The following is an 18,123-nucleotide window of genomic DNA, read 5'->3' on the forward strand; positions in this document are numbered from 1 at the left end:
AAATCTATGTAATTTCTGTTTCATGGTGATGTTAATTCTTGTTATTTCAGAAAATCCTACATTGCTAAAGTTTTGCTTACATCCTGAGCTGTGAAGCAACAAATACTGAAGTAATATATGTTCAGGTGATATTAAACCTAATTGATTTGAGCTTGGATTAGTGGAATTGTTTGCCCTAATTTCCTGTTATTTATTGCTTGATATAATAACCAAATGGAGTAATAACACTTGAGCAATTTCACAACTCAACATCTATATATTTAGTGTATGTTTGATAATATGGTAGCGATTACTTTTCAAATAACTTTTCGTGCCGAAATGTATGCAAATAATATTTTTTTATTTTTTAAAAAATTATTTTTAATATCAGTACATCAAAACGATCTAAAATATACAAATCATATTAAATTTAAAAAAAAAATAAATTTTTTGAGAACGCGGTTTTCACCGCGTTCTCAAACGATTTAGTTAGTATCTGAAAATAATAAAATATATAAAAAATAAAAATATGCTTGATGAAAAGACAAGGATAAAAATATAAAATTAATTTCTCTCTATAAAATGTTTTAAGTAATTTTTATATTTTTAAAATAAAAAAAATATCATTATTATATTTAGATGCTCTACATGCATTGAATTAATCAAGTTACAAAGATTCATTGTCCAATCAATAATTATATTATAATTAAAAATATTAATAATCAAACAATTCTAATCCACATAAATCTAATTAGTAATTAAATTAGCATGTACAATTCACAATATTTAAAAGGCTAATGATTCATTCTTTTTTTTTTTAAGGATGAATAACAAAATATTGAATTACTATGCTTTGAAGAAAAATAATATTTAATTTTACATAGTCTCATATTTAAATATAATAAAATATTATAAGAAAAGAAACTTATCATGAAAAAAGTTTTAAAATACTCTATCATTGTATTTATAAAAAAATCTATCTTCAAGAAAAAAACATATACACCGACGCTCCCCCAAAGCAGCCTAGACGACTCATCATCCAATGGGTTCCATGAAAAATGACATGTCGTTCAAACACTTAGCCCTCCTTTCTCCTTCCGTGCTAGAAAAGTATCTCCAGCTTCAAATTCAGAAAAACACACAGAAAATCTCTCTCTCTCTCTCTCGCTAAAACCTCCAAAAATCATCCTTCTCCGGAGACGCGTCGTTTAAGAACAAATAGAGGGCGAAGAAAATGGGCAGACAGAAAGGAGAAGCAGCAGCTAACAGAAGCAAGTCTCGCGCTTCCAGTAGCAGGTAATTAATTAATTAGCTAGTTATTTTTTTTTATTAAATCTTAAAGATAAATTAAGTTTTTTTTTAATTAAATAATAGTTTTGTGATTTTCTGATATGATTTTGCAGTCTTGCGGCGTCTCTAGTGCCGTCGGGTCCGGCGGCGGTAACGGTGGGGTTCGGTGGTTATATTGGTAGCTCTCGTTTTGATACAGATGATACTACCGCCTTTTTGGTATGCGTGCTTTATGCTTCTGCTGAAGTTAAATTAACTTGGCATAGGTTTTGTTAGTTAATTCTTGTAATTAGTGATTATTTGTGCCGAAATGATATTAATTTAGGGATTTTCTAACAGAAGTTTTAGAAAGTTTGTTGCTTTAGGGACGTAAAGTGCTTTCCGCCTGAAAAAAGACCAATTTTGTGCTTCTGAAAAGCGCTTTTAAATGCAGGTTTTGTGATATGGATTGGATTTGTTGGTGATTCATGTAATTAGTGAAGCTGATAGTGATTATTTGTATGCTGAAGGTGTAAAAATGGAAGCTTGTTGCTATAATGGTTTCTTGGATTTTTTTTTTTTTAAAAAAATTTGGTTGGGTTGTTTGTAGGATATAGATGGCGAAGTGGCACAACATGTAAAGCGATTAGGAAGGAAGGATCCTACTACAAAGGTAAGATATATCCCACTTTTTGTTAAGATGAACAAAAGAAAAGGGAATATTTGATCATGCTTTGTGAATTACTGCATAGTAGTAGTAGAAGAAGCTTATTGTGGTGTTTTTAATGTTTTGAACAGCTTAAAGCTTTGCAAACTCTATCTGCTCTGTTCAAGGAAAAGTCTGGAAAGGAAATAGTTCTGATTATTCCACAATGGGTATAGTTTCTTTTCTTCTTTTTGGTTTTCTATTTCCTCTGTCTCACTCTTATTTGAAGACAACTTTATTCAGTTCACATTTTTGAATGTTATTTTGCATTCAGGGTTATGAATACAAGAAGCTGTTGTTGGACTATAATAGAGAAGTTCGACGAGCCACAAATGAGACCATGACAAATCTTGTTACAGCAGTTGGGTAAAGGACATTTCTCATTCATAATTCTTACTGGGGACTTTTGATATTCCCTACTGTAAAATAAGAACTGTTTGGAAATATTAGTAAATGGATGGAATTCTGTACATCCTTTGTATTCTACCTTTTCTGATGCCATCATGTTGGCAGATTGTTAGAATGTTTTAGCTTCTTTTTAATATGATTGTTTAAGGGTGCATGATTCTTAGTCCATGCTAATAACTTGCTGTGGATCTTATTTTTTCTCAGAAGAGATTTAGCTCCGTATCTGAAGTCTTTGATGGGACCGTGGTGGTTTTCTCAATTTGATACAGTTCCTGAAGTTTCTTTAGCTGCCAAAAGATCATTGGAGGTTTGCTATCATTTCATTCAAGCTTTAGAAGGTTGCCATTGTTTCTTTTGCTAGAAGTGGCAGATAAGGGAAACTGCCGAAAAAGCAGTTTGCTGTTGTGAATATCGAAATTTTCATGATCTATAACAGGGGAAGAAACACACTGATAATTTATTTGATTAAGCCTGTTCAAATAGAGTTAAATGAAAATCAAGCTGGGTGGCACTCCAGTCAGTATTCTGGAAGATTGATGGGGTTGACCTGTTTTATAATGTGGGCCTGCATTCTGGTTCAGTCTAACACAACTTTGGTTATATTTGTCTGGAAATTACTCCTTAGAATTTCTGATATTCTTTTCTGAAATTTTGCATCGTGAATATCTGATTATACAAAGAGTAGGAATATATTCTTTTTTGAAATTTTGTGACGCAACATACAACGAAGATAAAACTAGGGTTCTCAAGACCTAAGGTTACAAACCAAATTGTTGAGAAATCTAGGGAAAATTCTCTGATATTTTTATTAAATCTGAATAATAGTCTTGATCTCCATAAAATAAACTAAACATCCCTATTTATATTATTACTAAAATCCTTTAAAGGAAAGGATTCCTAATTAAAACTTACCTAATTAATAGAATTCATCTAGCATTAAGATTCCTAAATAGTAAAATACTAATTAAATTAAAAGTCCTAAGCTAAGTGGGAAACAAAAAATTAAAATCCAAAATTAACTAGCAAAATAATTAAAATAGAAAAACAGTAACTTTAAGTTTTATATGAGATGCTTCTTGGTTTCTTCAAGGACTTCTTTTCGGGCTTGACCTTGTCAATCTGGTCTATAAACTCCTGGGACAATTGTTCTATGTCATTTTGCATTGTGAATACCTCATTATACATACAAAGTATGAATATCTGATTAGTGACATTTTGCATTCTGTCTAAGGATACTCATGGTTAGCAGAAAATAAATTGACTGATATTTATATATATTGGTTTTTGATCGTGATTACTCTGGTACAAATATTTTAGTTTTATTCCTTTCAGAAAAGAATGTGTATGTTTAATTGGTATTTGCAAAGTGTTACTGGCTTCTTCATGAACTTTTACTTCCATTTATTTCTGGGGCACAGTCTTTTAATGTATGATAGCTCATGTGAGCTTTTAGTAAGCAACTAATGTTCAAGTTTTTGTTGCTAATGAATTTGTTATGGTCTTACTGTATATTGTGTGCAACAGGCAGCCTTCCCAGCTCAGGAAAAGAGATTAGATGCCTTAATTCTATGCACATCTGAGATATTTATGTATTTGGAAGAAAACCTGAAGCACACACCACAAAGTATGTCATCAGATAAAGTAACTGCTTTGGATGAATTAGAAGAGATGTACCAGCAGGTATGCTATGATTCTTTGTTTCTATCCCTTTCTTTGATTGATTAACTATTTATTTTTTACCACTTATTTGTTCTCTGTCTTTTGTTTTTCAATATGCTATTAAAACATACCATCTGCAGCTTGGATGGTGGAGAAAATGAACATAAAATGACAAAAAGGAAAAACTTTAAAGGGTTTACTTCAATGACAGTAAACATTAAGTTCAAAGCAAATCAGTTCATGTGATGTAAAAAATGTATATCTTGATCAAAATATTCTTGGATAATCCTTGAATATATAAAATTTGTTTAGAATTGAAATTTGAGTTTTGACTAATTAAATTTAAATTTTTTTATTTTTTATGTTATCTTTGAAATGAAAGACTGATAATAGTCAAAATCATGGTTTTTTTTTCCCTTCTAAAAGCTGGTGTGTTTTCTAAACCCTGATGTTTCTGTTCTCAAAATCATACCTCAATTGTTGCTACTGGGTTTGCTTTACGTATCCCCTTGTTTTGCTGTTTTCCCACTAATGAATTTGTTGGTACTTTTTTTTGTGTGATTTTAGGTGATATCTTCGTCATTACTGGCATTGGCCACTCTTCTTGATGTTTTGGTCTGTATGCAATCTGAGAGACCTGGTTTTGAGAACATAACCTCAGAACCAAAACATGCTTCAAAGGCTAGGGAAACTGCTATTTCTTTTGGTGAAAAGTTGTTTTCTACTCAGAACTATTTTCTTGACTTTCTGAAGTCCAAAACCCCTGCAATCCGGTCAGCGACATATTCTGCATTAAAGAGTTTCATTAAAAATATTCCTGATGCTTTTAATGAAGGAAATATGAAAACTCTTGCAGCTGCAATACTTGGTGCTTTTCAGGAAAAGGATCCTACTTGTCATTCATCAATGTGGGATGCAATATTATTATTTTCAAAAAGATTTCCTGACAGCTGGACTTCGTTCAATGTTCAGAAAACTGCAATAAACCGGTTGTGGCATTTTCTTAGAAATGGGTGCTTTGGATCTCAGCAGGTCTCTTATCCTGCTCTAGTTATATTGCTAGACATTCTGCCTCCAAAAGCAATCTCTGGAGAAAAGTTTTTTATTGATTTTTTCCAAAACCTATGGGATGGAAGGAACCCATCCAATGCAACAAATCCGGATCGTCTAGCATTTTTTCGTGCACTTAAAGAATGTTTTCTATGGGGGCTATGTAATGCATCTAGGTGCGATTTTGCTTAGCTGTTCTCATGACATTCTATCTTCAGTTTCATACAATTGCTTGTGTCCAATGATGGATCTGGTGATCTTGTTTAGTATTTTTGGGTATTTGTTTTAGTTTTATGGTATTCTAACTCTTTTGATGTCAGGATTTGTGATGATTCAGATTCCACACATCATTTTCAAGTCAGTCTTGTGGACAATATTCTTGTGAAACTTCTGTGGCAAGAATACCTATTTTCTGTCAGATTGAAGAATCAGGATGGAGTAACCTCTGGAGCACCTGGGAATTCTTTGGAGCATGGAAATTTACCTTTTCACCATAAGTCAGTAGAACCGCTGAAGATCAAGTATTCTAGGAGTTATTTTCAAGAGTTGGGAAAATGTATTGTGGAAATTCTATCTGGCGTTTATTTACTGGAGCATGATCTGCTTTCTACTTTCTCTGTGGTATTTAAGGAAAACTGCCTCCAGATGTTTCAGCCAATGGGAAACACAGAAAGTACTACTGAGAATGTAGAACAGGTCATTAAGTTCTTGTCACTGCTGGAAAAACATTCTGTGCGAAAAGGTGAAAGTTGGCCCTTGGTTTATGTAGTGGGACCAATGTTGGCGAAGTCTTTCCCGTTGATAAGATCTCATGTAAGTTAATGTTGCTCAACTTAACCCTTAAAATGCTTAGCAAGAATTGTATTTGTAGATTTTGTTTCCGAATCCTCAAAGAGAGCTCGTATTTTGTTTTTAAGTTGACAACTTTCTCTTTCTTTCATATTGTTGTTTAATATCACATTCTTACTCAAATATTTACTCTTAAATTTTCTCTTGATCTCAGGACACACCAGATGGTGTGAGAATTTTATCAGTTGCAGTTTCATTATTTGGCCCGCAGAAGATAGTCCAAGAACTTTGCATCTCTAATGAAGCAAATTCCTCCTATTATGTACCTGCCCACAAAGAGAGAGAATTGGGACCAGAGCTTTTCATGCAAGTTTTCGAAGGAACATTTATTCCTTGGTGTTTGCTTGAATATAATTCCTCCCCCAATGCTCGACTTGATCTATTGCTTGCATTGCTCAATGATGAATATTTCTCTGAGCAATGGCAGATGATCCTTTCATATGCAATTATTCAAGAAAACTCTGAATCTGAGCCTGGGCCACAGGAAGTTCATTACTTAGATCTGTTGGCAATGCTTTTAGAAAAAGTGAGAACTGAAATTGCAAGGAGGAAGATGAATAATGATTTCATTCACCAGTTCTGGTTCACACCAGACAAGTGGCAGCATGAGCTTCTGGAATCAGCTGCAGTTGCTGTTGCCTGTTCACCTTCTCCCCATATGACTTCTTCTGCTCGCTTTTTGTGGTAAGTGAACCGAATCTCACTATAATACATTATTCTGTATAACTGAATGCTAAAACAATGATTGCCATGGTAGTAAAAATCACTGATCATATTTACGCTGTATAGGTTATTAAACATTATGTTCTAATTAATTGGCTTATTTATGCTTCTGCATTTCTGAGGCAAAGATAGACATACTTTGAATGTGTTCCCTAAATATGAATCTGCATTTTCAGTACCAGAGGAGCATAAATTGATAAATCTGAGTCTTTAATTCTGCTAACTCCATTCCATGACTTCTCTTATATGTCTCATCTGCAGTGCGGTCCTTGGTGGCTCAAGCAAAGACAATTGTATATCGTTCGCCTCCAAAAATGCAATGGTTCTGATATTTACGATAGTTTTCAAAAAGTTGGTTGCTTTTGGTCTTGAGTCCTCTTTCAGTGTAGTGAGAGATTCATGTGCTTTATTAGTTGCTGGATCAACCAATTTTGCAGTGGAAAATGAAAGTTCCATAAACAAAACTGAGACAGCTCAGTTTGCTCTGAAAGTACTTGGTGGCAGCTTCTTTTGCCTAAAGACAGTCAGCAATGAAATTGAGCTGGTTTCAGGTATTTTGACTTTGGTATTTATCATAGGCTGGGAGAATAGCTTGGATACATTGGAAGAAGATGTCCTTAATGATGAATCAAAGGAAAAAATCAAGGGTAGGTTGAGATTTGGTGAATCTTTGAATGGTTTCTGTTCCAAGATGAATGATGAATTTTGGAAAAGCCTCGGCATTGACAATAGAAAGAGATTGGGAAGTAATTTGGTTCACTTTATTAGGTCTGTCATATTCAAGGAAGATAAACTTGGTGCGGATAAGATAACCACTCTGTGCTTTTCTTGGGTTCTTGAAGTTCTTGAATGTCTCTGCCATGACCATGATGAGGAACAAAATCTGTTAGACCAGCTTCTTAGCAAGAATGATACTTGGCCGGTTTGGATCATTCCAGATTTTAGTTGTCCAAAAGGATTGGTCAATTTAAATGCTGGAGCAGTCTCTGTTGATATCTATGTGAGTTGCATTTTGATCATTATTCTTGCTCACTTGTAGCAATAAGGATTGTTATTTGTTACTTTTTTGTGATCATTTTTGTTCTTTGTTTGATTTGGTCTTATGTATTTCTTTTTCCTTTTTGTTTCCAATTCTTCAATACACTTAAATGAGACATGCCTATTGGGTTTAAGAATTTAAGATCTTTTTCTCTGTCTCATTTGAAGGCCTCCGGGGGGGCCTTTGGTTCTATTGATTAGTTTTTGTCAGAGGTTCCTTTTAACTTGTCCTTTAATCCAAATATGTCATAATGCCATATTTGCTTCTTCATGGTTTAACTTTTTTCTTTCTTGGTTGTGTACGCAGTTTGCATTTGGCTGTTTTATTCTTTTCCACCCCAACATGCTTAACTGCATCTCTATCATGTTTAACAGTCTGCATTTTTCCAAGTTATCTTATCTTCATTTTGCTTGGTATCCTGTAGTTAGTAAGCTTTTTGTCTTATATTTTCATAACTTTTTTTCTTTTTCCAATTTTTTCAAAATTGGTTTAAATTTTTAGATGGTCTTTAGGCCTGTATGGAAAGCCCTTTTAAGTGGTTATAGTTTTATATAATAAAAAATGGCTCGTCATTTACATAATTTGAGAGTAATTATTTGTATGCGTGAATGCTGTTTTGGTTGATTCTGGAATTGAATCGAGTATCTTTTTGTGTGAAAGATTTATGTACAATCTTTCAGGCAGTCATCTTCAATATATGATTTGTTACATTGTCTTATCATTTTAACTCATATAAATCATTCCAACTAATGAACTACAATCAAATGCTGAGTGCAGGCCACTGGGAATCTCAAATTTGTTTCTTTAGTTGACAAGCTCATCTTGAAAATTGGGATCAATAGAGTTATAACAGGCTATGTTGAAAGTACTCTTTCAAACCCCCTGAAGGAAGCATCTAAAGAAGAGATTACTTCTCGAGCCTGGCTTGCTGCTGAAATATTGTGCACTTGGAAATGGCCAGGAGGTAGTGCTGTAGCTTCTTTCTTGCCTCTTCTGAGTGCAGGTTGCCGGAGTGGAAATTATCCTTTCCAGGAAAGCCTTTTAGATTCCATCTTGAACATCTTACTTGATGGTGCTCTTGTTCATGGAGAAAGTGGTACACAAAGTTCATTTAATCTATGGCCTGCTTTTGGTGATGAATTGGAAAAGGTTGAAGAACCATTCTTGAGAGCTCTTTTATCTTTATTAGTCAATCTGTTCAAAGAAAATATATGGGAAGGAGACAAAGCTATAAGACTCTTTGACCTACTCATACATAAGCTTTTTATCGGTGAAGCAGTAAACCAAAATTGTTTGAAGATTCTGCCTGCAATTGTTAGTGTTCTTGTCCATCCATTATGTCAGAGAAGCATTGAATCGGAGGAATCTAATGGCGATTCTCAAGTTGCTTCTTTGGGTGAAAAACGGATGCAGGATACTGTTAAAGAATGGCTACGAAGGCTTTTATCCTTCCCACCTTTAGTTACATGGCAGGCAGGACAAGGTAAACACATGCTTATTTAAAAATACAAGGTTTTGTTCATGTTATAGTCTGGTATCATTTTCTTGGCTTAGGAAATGTTCCATTGTTAGAACTGAATTAGGATCATGTGTCACTATTGATAGTGAACCAACACTCACCCTTGCTACTGTTGGTCGTTCTCTCCTTTTCTTTTGGTAGGTGTATATGCCACTCAGTGACATTGAGGAAGACTTAATTTGCCAAACACTTGACATATCCAGGAGCATCGAATGTTGATGAACCATTATTGTGGCTAAATGCAGAAACACTCCCTGCAATATAGTTCATTGATCAACACCCTGTCAATATTAAAATGTTTGAATTTGACCTCAGTGATATTAGGATATTCTGGTTATGGTTATACCCCATCCATACCTCAGGGCTTAGAATCAAATAAGACTGTAGGCCTGTACTACAAGGGGTGTTTGTACGGTCTAGCCATTATATTTTAAATTCAAGTGGATCCATTTATTAAATATTTCCTTGAATTAAAAAATGAAATTTACGCAACTAACTTCTTTATCAATCTTAGATATGGAAGCATGGTTCCAACTGGTTATTGCTTGCTATCCTCTTAGTGCAATGGATGATACAAAATCATTGAAGCTGGTGAGGGAAATAAGTCCTGAGGAGAGAATACTCATACTTGATGTATTCAGAAAGCAGAGACATGGTGTTAGTGCATTAGTAGCTTCAAATCAACTACCACTGTTCCGGATTTTGCTATCAAAGTTAATGGTTCTTTCGGTTGGTTATTGCTGGACTGAATTTACTGAAGAAGATTGGGAGTTTTTCTTCTCAAATTTGAGGTCCTGGATTCAGTCAGCGGTTGTGATCATGGAGGAAGTCACGGAAAATGTGAATGATCTTATCACCAACAGCTCTACTTCTGAAAATTTGGATGTTTTTAAGAACCTTGAGAAGATTGTTTTGATCCCGGACCCTTATCCTATAACTGTTGCTATTAATGCCTTGGCATCCTTTTCTTTATTTTGCGCTATTTTGGAACTCCAACAACCTGCTGAGGATAACCCTCTGAGAGCAGAAAGATGGGATTCTACCAGAGATAGAATCCTAGAAGGCATTCTTCGGTTGTTCTTTTGCACAGGCATTGCGGAGTCCATAGCAAGTTCCTACAGTGTTGAAGCTGCATCCATTGTAGCAGCAACTCGGTTTAATAATCCTTACTTCTGGGAGTTGGTGGCCTCAAACGTGGTTAAATCATTGCCACATGCTAGAGACAGAGCAGTGAAATCAGTTGAATTTTGGGGGTTAAGCAAAGGGCCGATTAGCTCTTTGTATGCTATCGTGTTCTCCTCTACTCCATTTCCGCCATTGCAGTTTGCTACTTATGTTATTCTCTCAACTGCACCTATTTCACAGTTGGCTATTCTTGAAGAAGACACTGCATGTTCCTTGGATGGCGAGACTAGTGGTGACCGGAATTCAGGTGCTCTTGAAATGTCATCAGAAAGAAACATACGTTTGAAGGAGGAATTATCTCTTATGATTGAAAAGCTACCTGATGAAGTTTTTGAAGTCGATTTAATATCACAAGAACGGGTAAAGTTTCTTGATTGCTATATTTTGTTTGTTTTCTTGTTTGAATTTAAATGTCTGCAGTAGCTAATGATGAGGACAGGAAAAAAAACTAAATTCCCTTTTAGTTTAGCGTCTTGCTACTGGTAGAGGATTGAGAAGTTCCTAATTTCTATTCCCTATTAACTACCAAAAAACTTAAAATGATCAAATGGAAGTGTATGATCAAATAATAGTCTGAGAAGGTTTGCTTGGTTTTCCACTAGCTAATACCATCAAATTTGCAGGTAAATGTGTTCCTTGCTTGGTCTTTATTGCTATCACATTTGTGGTCATTATCATCATCATCATCTGCAAGGGAGCAATTAGTCCAGTATGTGCAAGATTCTGCTAATTCATTGATATTAGATTGCCTTTTCCAGCATATTCCTCTGGAATTGTGTCTGGCACATAATCTTAAGAAGAAAGACATGGAGCTTCCTGTAGACATTTCAGAGGCTGCTAGTGCAGTAAAAACTGCTATCACAACAGGGTCACTATTGTTTTCCATTGAAACATTGTGGCCTATTGAACCCAAGAAAATGACTTCGCTTGCTGGGGCTTTGTTTGGACTGATGCTTTGCATTCTTCCTGCTTATGTTCGGGGATGGTTTACTGACTTGCGTGACCGCACTGCATCATCTCTTATTGAATCATTTACAAGAACATGGTGTAGTCCTCCTCTTATTGTGAACGAACTGTCTCAGGTGATAGTTTGAATTCTCGGAAGGTTCATTTTAGATAATTTCAAAAAGTCCGGCAATCTATGCTAGTTTATAATCGCTTAGATCTAATATAATTTCTTTTGATGCAGATAAAGAAAGCCAATTTTGCTGATGAGAATTTTTCAGTCAGTGTGAGCAAATCAGCAAATGAAGTCGTTGCTACATATATGAAGGATGAAACAGGAATGGATCTAGTTATTCGTCTTCCTCCATCTTATCCATTGCGCCCTGTGGATGTTGAATGCATGCGAAGTCTGGGAATCAGTGAGGTGAAGCAGAGGAAATGGTTGATGTCAATGATGTTGTTTGTTCGCAATCAGGTAAATGCAAAGGATGTCATTTTTATTTCCTGTTATTGTCACAGAGATACTTATGCTGCTATGGTGCAGCTTATGTGTGGTTTAGAAAGCTGGGTATTTCCTGTATAGACCAGAAACTCAAGTTCTTAAAGTTAAGTTTAAATCTTAGAAAGCCTAGACATATATTACAATCTTAATTATGAACCATATCCATTTATGGTCTTAAAAAGAGGAAAGTAACAACGAAATGGGAAAAGGTAATAATTGTTGGTTTTCAATAAATGGTGATATCATTAATTTAAAGACATTTTAGCTGATCAAGATGCTTCTTATTTGTGATGCAGAATGGAGCTTTAGCAGAAGCTATACAGACATGGAAAAGCAATTTCGACAAGGAATTTGAAGGTGTCGAGGAGTGCCCAATATGTTATAGTGTCATTCATACGACCAACCACAGCCTTCCTCGGCTTGCTTGCAGAACTTGCAAGCACAAGTTCCATTCGGCTTGCCTCTACAAGTGGTTCTCAACCTCTCACAAATCATCATGTCCACTGTGCCAGTCTCCATTCTGACCTCGACATCAATTTTGAGTCCTAGATCTTGTGGAAATTCCCTTTCTGACATTGACTACTCTTATCAATAAGTTAACATGCACGGGGCAAAATTTGTTATCCCTTTTCAAATGCAGGCTTCGTAGGCAAGAACTATCAAGTTCTCTTACTATTTTTGTTTTTCTTCGTTATTGGAGCAATGCTACTAGAAAAATCATGGCTGCTTGATTAATGTACATTAATGTGAAATACTCAGACACCATCAAATAGATCAACTATAAGCAGTGTATACAGTTAGTCTCTGTATCAAATTTTCCCAAGAATTTTGCCGCTAGTTCAGACGACTGTTTATATACATTTCAATGTTTTACTCATCTAGTTGTTTGCCCGTGTTTGGTTCAAGAGATAAAAGATGGAGACATTGAATTCATATACTTTCAAATCAAAACAGGAACGCTTTTATAACCAAACGCTGTTTAAGTGAACATGATGTCCAAAACCAAGAATCCCTTCATTTTGACAATGGTCAAAAAGCCATTTGAAAATAACAAGGGAGGAAGCATTTGGCTGGTTCTGCATTATCGAAAGAATCCAGCCTTGTTGAATGCGAAAGCAAGTGTGCTTCATCGTTTATATAGTCTACCTTTTAAGCATATGCATTCCTTTACATACCTGGGACGGTAATGGCAAACAGCATCTGATTCATCTAAAATATATAGAGGTAAATTAACACGAGCATCTAAAGGAACATGAGGCAAGTCCTTGCGCAACTTTACAACTGCTGTTGAATTGGACCGTTATGAAGTGCACATTCACTGAGCTCCAACCAGCAGTCCAGAGCTCGATAAATTGATTATCTAGGACCAAATCTCAAGATGTCCATGGTGGAAGAAAACAAAATCTCAAGGGCCAATCCTCGAGGCATGTAGAAGGATGATCAATAGACTAATAATGTGAGGTCTCTACAAGGGTACATCTGCAATATATACACATGCTCATTTCAACTAAAAACAGTGGAATGATATTACGCCATAAATCTCAGACGTCGCTGGAACATTGTGAGCAGTAAAATTTGCCACAAAATGTTAAACAGAACTTTGAATCAAAGACTTGACAAAGATGGGCATTTGATACTGACCACTGCAAGTTATCTAGCAATGTACTGGTCGACATGAACGCAGAGTAACTGGTTCCTCATACTTGCTGAATGTAAACCAGTTGTATTACTGGAGTGAAGTAATAGCAACAAATAAGAAAGATACATCAGTAACTCAGGAATGACTATAAAATTATCACAATTACGGCACTTAATGACATGATTTGGGAATTTGATTCCAGAATCTGCCTCACTTGATCAATTGCAAAGAGAACAGGAATATCCTTCACAAATGACAACTCTTTCCTCAAGCGACCAACTACTCCAACAGCTGCATGAGTGTGCTTGATTCCTATTTGAACCAGGTCATACAAAGTCGAGTTTTCAGGCACTGGCATCGAATCAACTCCTTTTTAAAAATCCAATTCCAGCACCGTCTCCAAGTGGAACAGGATCGAATATATGGCATGACAATTGCTTCAAGTGAGATTCATTGTATTTCACAAAATCCTGCAGAGAAATAACCAATATGGAAAATACAAACTCTCTGTAAGAACAATGTGCATCTATATCAGGACAAAACAAGGAAGAAAACGACCAAGAAGTTGATAACAGACACATCCACACATTCGGAAGTATCATTTGTAGAAAAGAGAATCATGATAGTGGATTATCTTCTCTCTTTTACCAGGAGGCCGTGGCGGGATTGAATCTAAACATGCTAGATGAGTAACCTTGGATAATCAATCACCATTTTTCGGAACTCCATTCCATATCTTACAAACATAATGAAGGAAATACGGGCATGCCTGTTTATCTTAATTTTTCCAAACAAAAACTAATGTTACGGATATCAACTGCTCTACTTATCAGATTAGCAGTTCAGACCATGCATACTTCTTCAATCACATCATTTGATAGAATAAATGTTTAAAATTCTTATCTTGGGAGCATTTTCTGCCTGAAGAGGCGTATCCCAAAGACCAGTATTTGGGTTTTTATAGAAAAATCCACCATGTGTCCACTCTCGTCATCCGGGAACATAAAACACAAGCCGACCTTCTTCACGAGCCCAGTGAACAAGCATTGCAGGTGTGATGCTCTTCCCACAGTTAACAGGACCATCCAACACAAATTGCTTTCTAACTTTTGAACCTGCAAAAGGTCATTGATCAACTCAAACCTACCACAAACCTTCCACACATCCACCATTTATTTTATCAATACGTATACACAGATAACTATTTCTTAGCGTCTTCACAGATACTGCCTAACTTTTTTTCCACGTCAAATCAGAAACGATAGGAGGATCCATTGAAGCTCTACTCAGAAGATTTCAATGATATTTGCACTACGCAATAAAAACTAGATAATTGATATGATTCTAATAATGAACCAATGAAACCCAGAAAACAACGACAATAGTAATAGAAAACTTTACCTTTACCATCATAAGAGAGCAAAGGAGGATCAACAATGCGTCTAAAATTATCACGAAGATCCAGAAAACTCTGTCTAACAAGCAAAGCACTCCTCATTGATGTTATGGCACGTGGGTAAAAACAGAGAAGAAGAAGTATTCTAGCTGGATAAGGAAGCTCCTAGTTTTGGCGGGAATTATTGTTAGCAGTTAGAGATGAATAAGCAGTTAGTAGAAGAATAAATTAGTTGTTAGAAAAGGATCTTTGTATAAATAGCAAGTCTTGTATTGAGTATGGGTAAGTAATAACACTGAAGTCTTTCTGTATTTGCAGGGATTCTCTCTTCCTTTCTACTTTCTTCTATCTTTATTCCCACTTCTTGTATTGTTAAGAGAAGCTCTTGATAATTTGGTATCAGAGCCACTTCCCAGGAGAAAATGAAGGTAGCATTTTTTGCTCTTAGATAACCAAAGATGGTGGAAAATAACAAAGTTAAAGCCTTGGAGGAACATGGCAGACAAGTGGACAAGCAGATACAGGTTCTCCAGCAAGAATTACAGGAATTCAAGGAAGAGAAAAAAAAAAGACAACAGTGGGAGCAGACTAAATGGAATGAGCAGTTAATGCGCAAATGGAAAATCCGATGGCTACAATTAAAACATTCATAGGGGGACAAGATATAGAGAAAGAAGCAAGGAATCAGTCTGATTCTGGAGGAATGATCCGTAGGCAACAACATCATAATCAAGAAGAACCAGCAGGCTTTAACAAAGGGAACATGAATATTTACAATGAAACTCTTCCTAAGGTGGAACTGTCAGCATTTCATGGTGATAATCCTCGGGGTTGGATCAGAAAATGTAGAAAGTTTTTCAAGTTACATTTATCCCAGTTTACCAATAGGCTGAGATTGCTTCCCTTTTATTTGGAAGGAAAAACAGAAGTGTGATACAGAGGGACTGGTGATCATGATTTAACTAATTAGGAAGAATTTGTATGAGCCATGTGTATGCGATTTTGTAGCAATGGTGGAAGAATTCAACAAGTTGACACATGAGAAAGGAATGGAAGAGTATGTTGAAAGGTTTGAGGAACTCAAGTACTTAATGAGAACTTTGAACAAGTACATTCAACAAGTACATTTCAAGTTTCATTAGTGGTCTTAGAGATGATATCAGACCTACATTGAAGATATTGAAGTCTGCAACATTGATACAAACATTTGACCAAACAAGATGGTATCCAAAGTTTCATTTCCTTTAAAACTTCTAATGCAAGAATTGATTCACCAGTTTGGGATAAACGTATGCCTGAAACATTGTATGAATAAAGGAGAAGGTTAGGTCAGTGTTTTAAATTGATTCATCAGTAGTCTCTGTGGTGTTAGGTAAAGCAGTTTCTTTATTCTTCAAGACCAGATTTTTTAGGTTCTTATTGGCCTTTTGATTGTTGGCTTCGTTGTTACCTTTATAAGCTGATGATTTGCCTGATTTTGCAGAAAAGTAATTGTGAAGAGGTGATTATGTTATTGGAATGATGGGTTTTGGATTCAATTGAGGATTCTTCAGTGAGGATCTTACAAGAAGTCTTAACATTCCTAAGTTTTTATGATTTTTGATGATTTGTTTGTGCCTTGTGGTTTTGTCTTGATGAGGTTTTGGATTTTTGAGGTTTCTGTGCAAGGAGAAAGGGTGTGTTTGAATTATGGAAAAGTATTGGGGTGTTTTTGGTAATTTAATAGGAGGAAGGTTAGGCCTTTTGTTATTGGTGTAGAGAGCCCAAATTTAGGCATGAGTTCAAGCCCAAATTTCTCCACAAGTTCATGACATTTTTTTTAAGGTTAAATTGGATACATAATTTGAAATATATTTCATGAAATTTTAATTTCGAGTTCATCGTTATTAATTTTTTGGCCATTTCAAATTAACTCTTTATCTAGAATTTTATGATACTAAATATTTAACTAGTAAAATTATGAATTTTTTTATGGTGTTCATCATTCTATTAATTTCTTCTATGTTAGCCCACTTTTAAAAGATAGATGAATAAAAAGAAATTAAATATGGAATTTACAAAAAAAAATATATATATATTCTTACTTAGATTTTTCTCCTCCTCCTTGTATCCATCTCTCTTTTACAATTATTAATAACTATATTTTATGAGCACCATAAAATTTCTCTTTAAATTATAAAGTTATAATAATGTCTCATTAAAATATATACCATATTATATGAGAATAATGCTATATCCTTTTTTTTTTATAAAAAAAACGTATTTTTTTTATCTAACACTGCCCTTCTCTCTCTCTCTCTCTCTCTAAACAAACACTCTTTCTATCTCTATCTTAATCCCTTTCTCTTTACCTTTTTTTTATTTCATAACTTGTCATCGGTGACCATTCTCTCATTTTCATTTTATTTTCTTCTTCTTCTTCTTCTTCTTCTTCTTCTCACCAACACTAGCACCATGAACATGGAAGAAAGACATAGTTGTTACTTTCCTGGATGTATAAGAGATGACATTTGCAACTGTGATGCTTGCTTAGCTAGCACCAAAGCTTCCTTTGACCTCGAGCCTGTTAGCATTCAAAAATACTATCTCACTAAGCTTTCTTCTTCAAGTGAAAATGTGGGAAACTCTTTGTTGTCTTTTGCCATAATTCATTTATCTCTACATGAAGATCAATTTCTTATCTTAAAATGGAGTCTCCAACACTCAAATCGACAACAACAACAACATTGACTCAGAATCAAAAGAAACAAAAGAAGAAGAAGAAAGAGTAGTCTTTTGGTTGCTGAGGTGATAGGCACTTTTGACGCCAAAATAAATGTAGTGTCCAATCACTTTGTAGAGTTAAAAATTTATTAGAATTTAATATACAATATAAGTTTTTTTAACATGAAAAAAAATTAATCTTAAAATACTAATGAATAACATATTTTAAAGAACGTCAAAACTCTTTAAAAACTCTACCCTATATAAAAAAGAAATAAATCCTTCTTATTGTTTTTATTACAAGAAAATAAATAATTAATATTGGATTCAAATGACATCTAAGTTTTTAGAAAGAAAATGGCTAAATTTTGGGCTTAAAGTTATATAAATATACGTGCATAGATAGCCTGACCATAACATAAATTTGAGTTTATTATAAAATAATTTTTTAAATCACAAAAGATTGTTTTTACCAATTTAAAAAAGTTTGTATGAACTACACAATTTGAGTAAGCTCTTAATTACTAACACTCTGAAAGTATATAAAACATT

At 34.8% G+C, this 18,123-nt stretch overlaps 1 protein-coding gene and 1 pseudogene across 2 annotated transcripts; one reads left to right on the forward strand and one right to left on the reverse strand.

Annotated features, from left to right (window-relative positions):
* The first annotated feature begins 1,076 nt into the window (after positions 1–1,076).
* LOC133668786 (E3 ubiquitin-protein ligase listerin) lies at positions 1,077–12,710 on the forward strand. 2 transcript variants are annotated; one of them, XM_062088792.1, is made up of 16 exons: positions 1,077–1,275; positions 1,383–1,488; positions 1,859–1,921; positions 2,047–2,124; positions 2,229–2,320; positions 2,567–2,669; positions 3,887–4,042; positions 4,589–5,247; positions 5,392–5,884; positions 6,075–6,604; positions 6,905–7,643; positions 8,460–9,165; positions 9,716–10,746; positions 11,010–11,468; positions 11,576–11,806; positions 12,130–12,710. In XM_062088792.1, the coding sequence occupies exons 1-16, from the start codon at positions 1,214–1,216 to the stop codon at positions 12,355–12,357; spliced, it is 5,736 nt and encodes a 1,911-aa protein (XP_061944776.1). In that variant the 5' UTR covers positions 1,077–1,213; the 3' UTR covers positions 12,358–12,710. The 2 variants fall into 2 exon arrangements, with proteins under 2 accessions (XP_061944776.1, XP_061944777.1); XM_062088793.1 differs by lacking the exons at positions 1,077–1,275; positions 1,383–1,488; positions 1,859–1,921; ... (2 more) ...; positions 2,567–2,669; positions 3,887–4,042 and having other exon boundaries at positions 4,653–4,794; positions 4,878–5,247.
* A 777-nt stretch (positions 12,711–13,487) lies between these two features.
* LOC133668622 (uncharacterized) lies at positions 13,488–15,262 on the reverse strand (annotated as a pseudogene).
* Positions 15,263–18,123: the final 2,861 nt, after the last annotated feature.

This window comes from Populus nigra, chromosome 11 (assembly GCF_951802175.1).
Source record: "Populus nigra chromosome 11, ddPopNigr1.1, whole genome shotgun sequence".
NCBI lineage: Eukaryota > Viridiplantae > Streptophyta > Magnoliopsida > Malpighiales > Salicaceae > Populus > Populus nigra.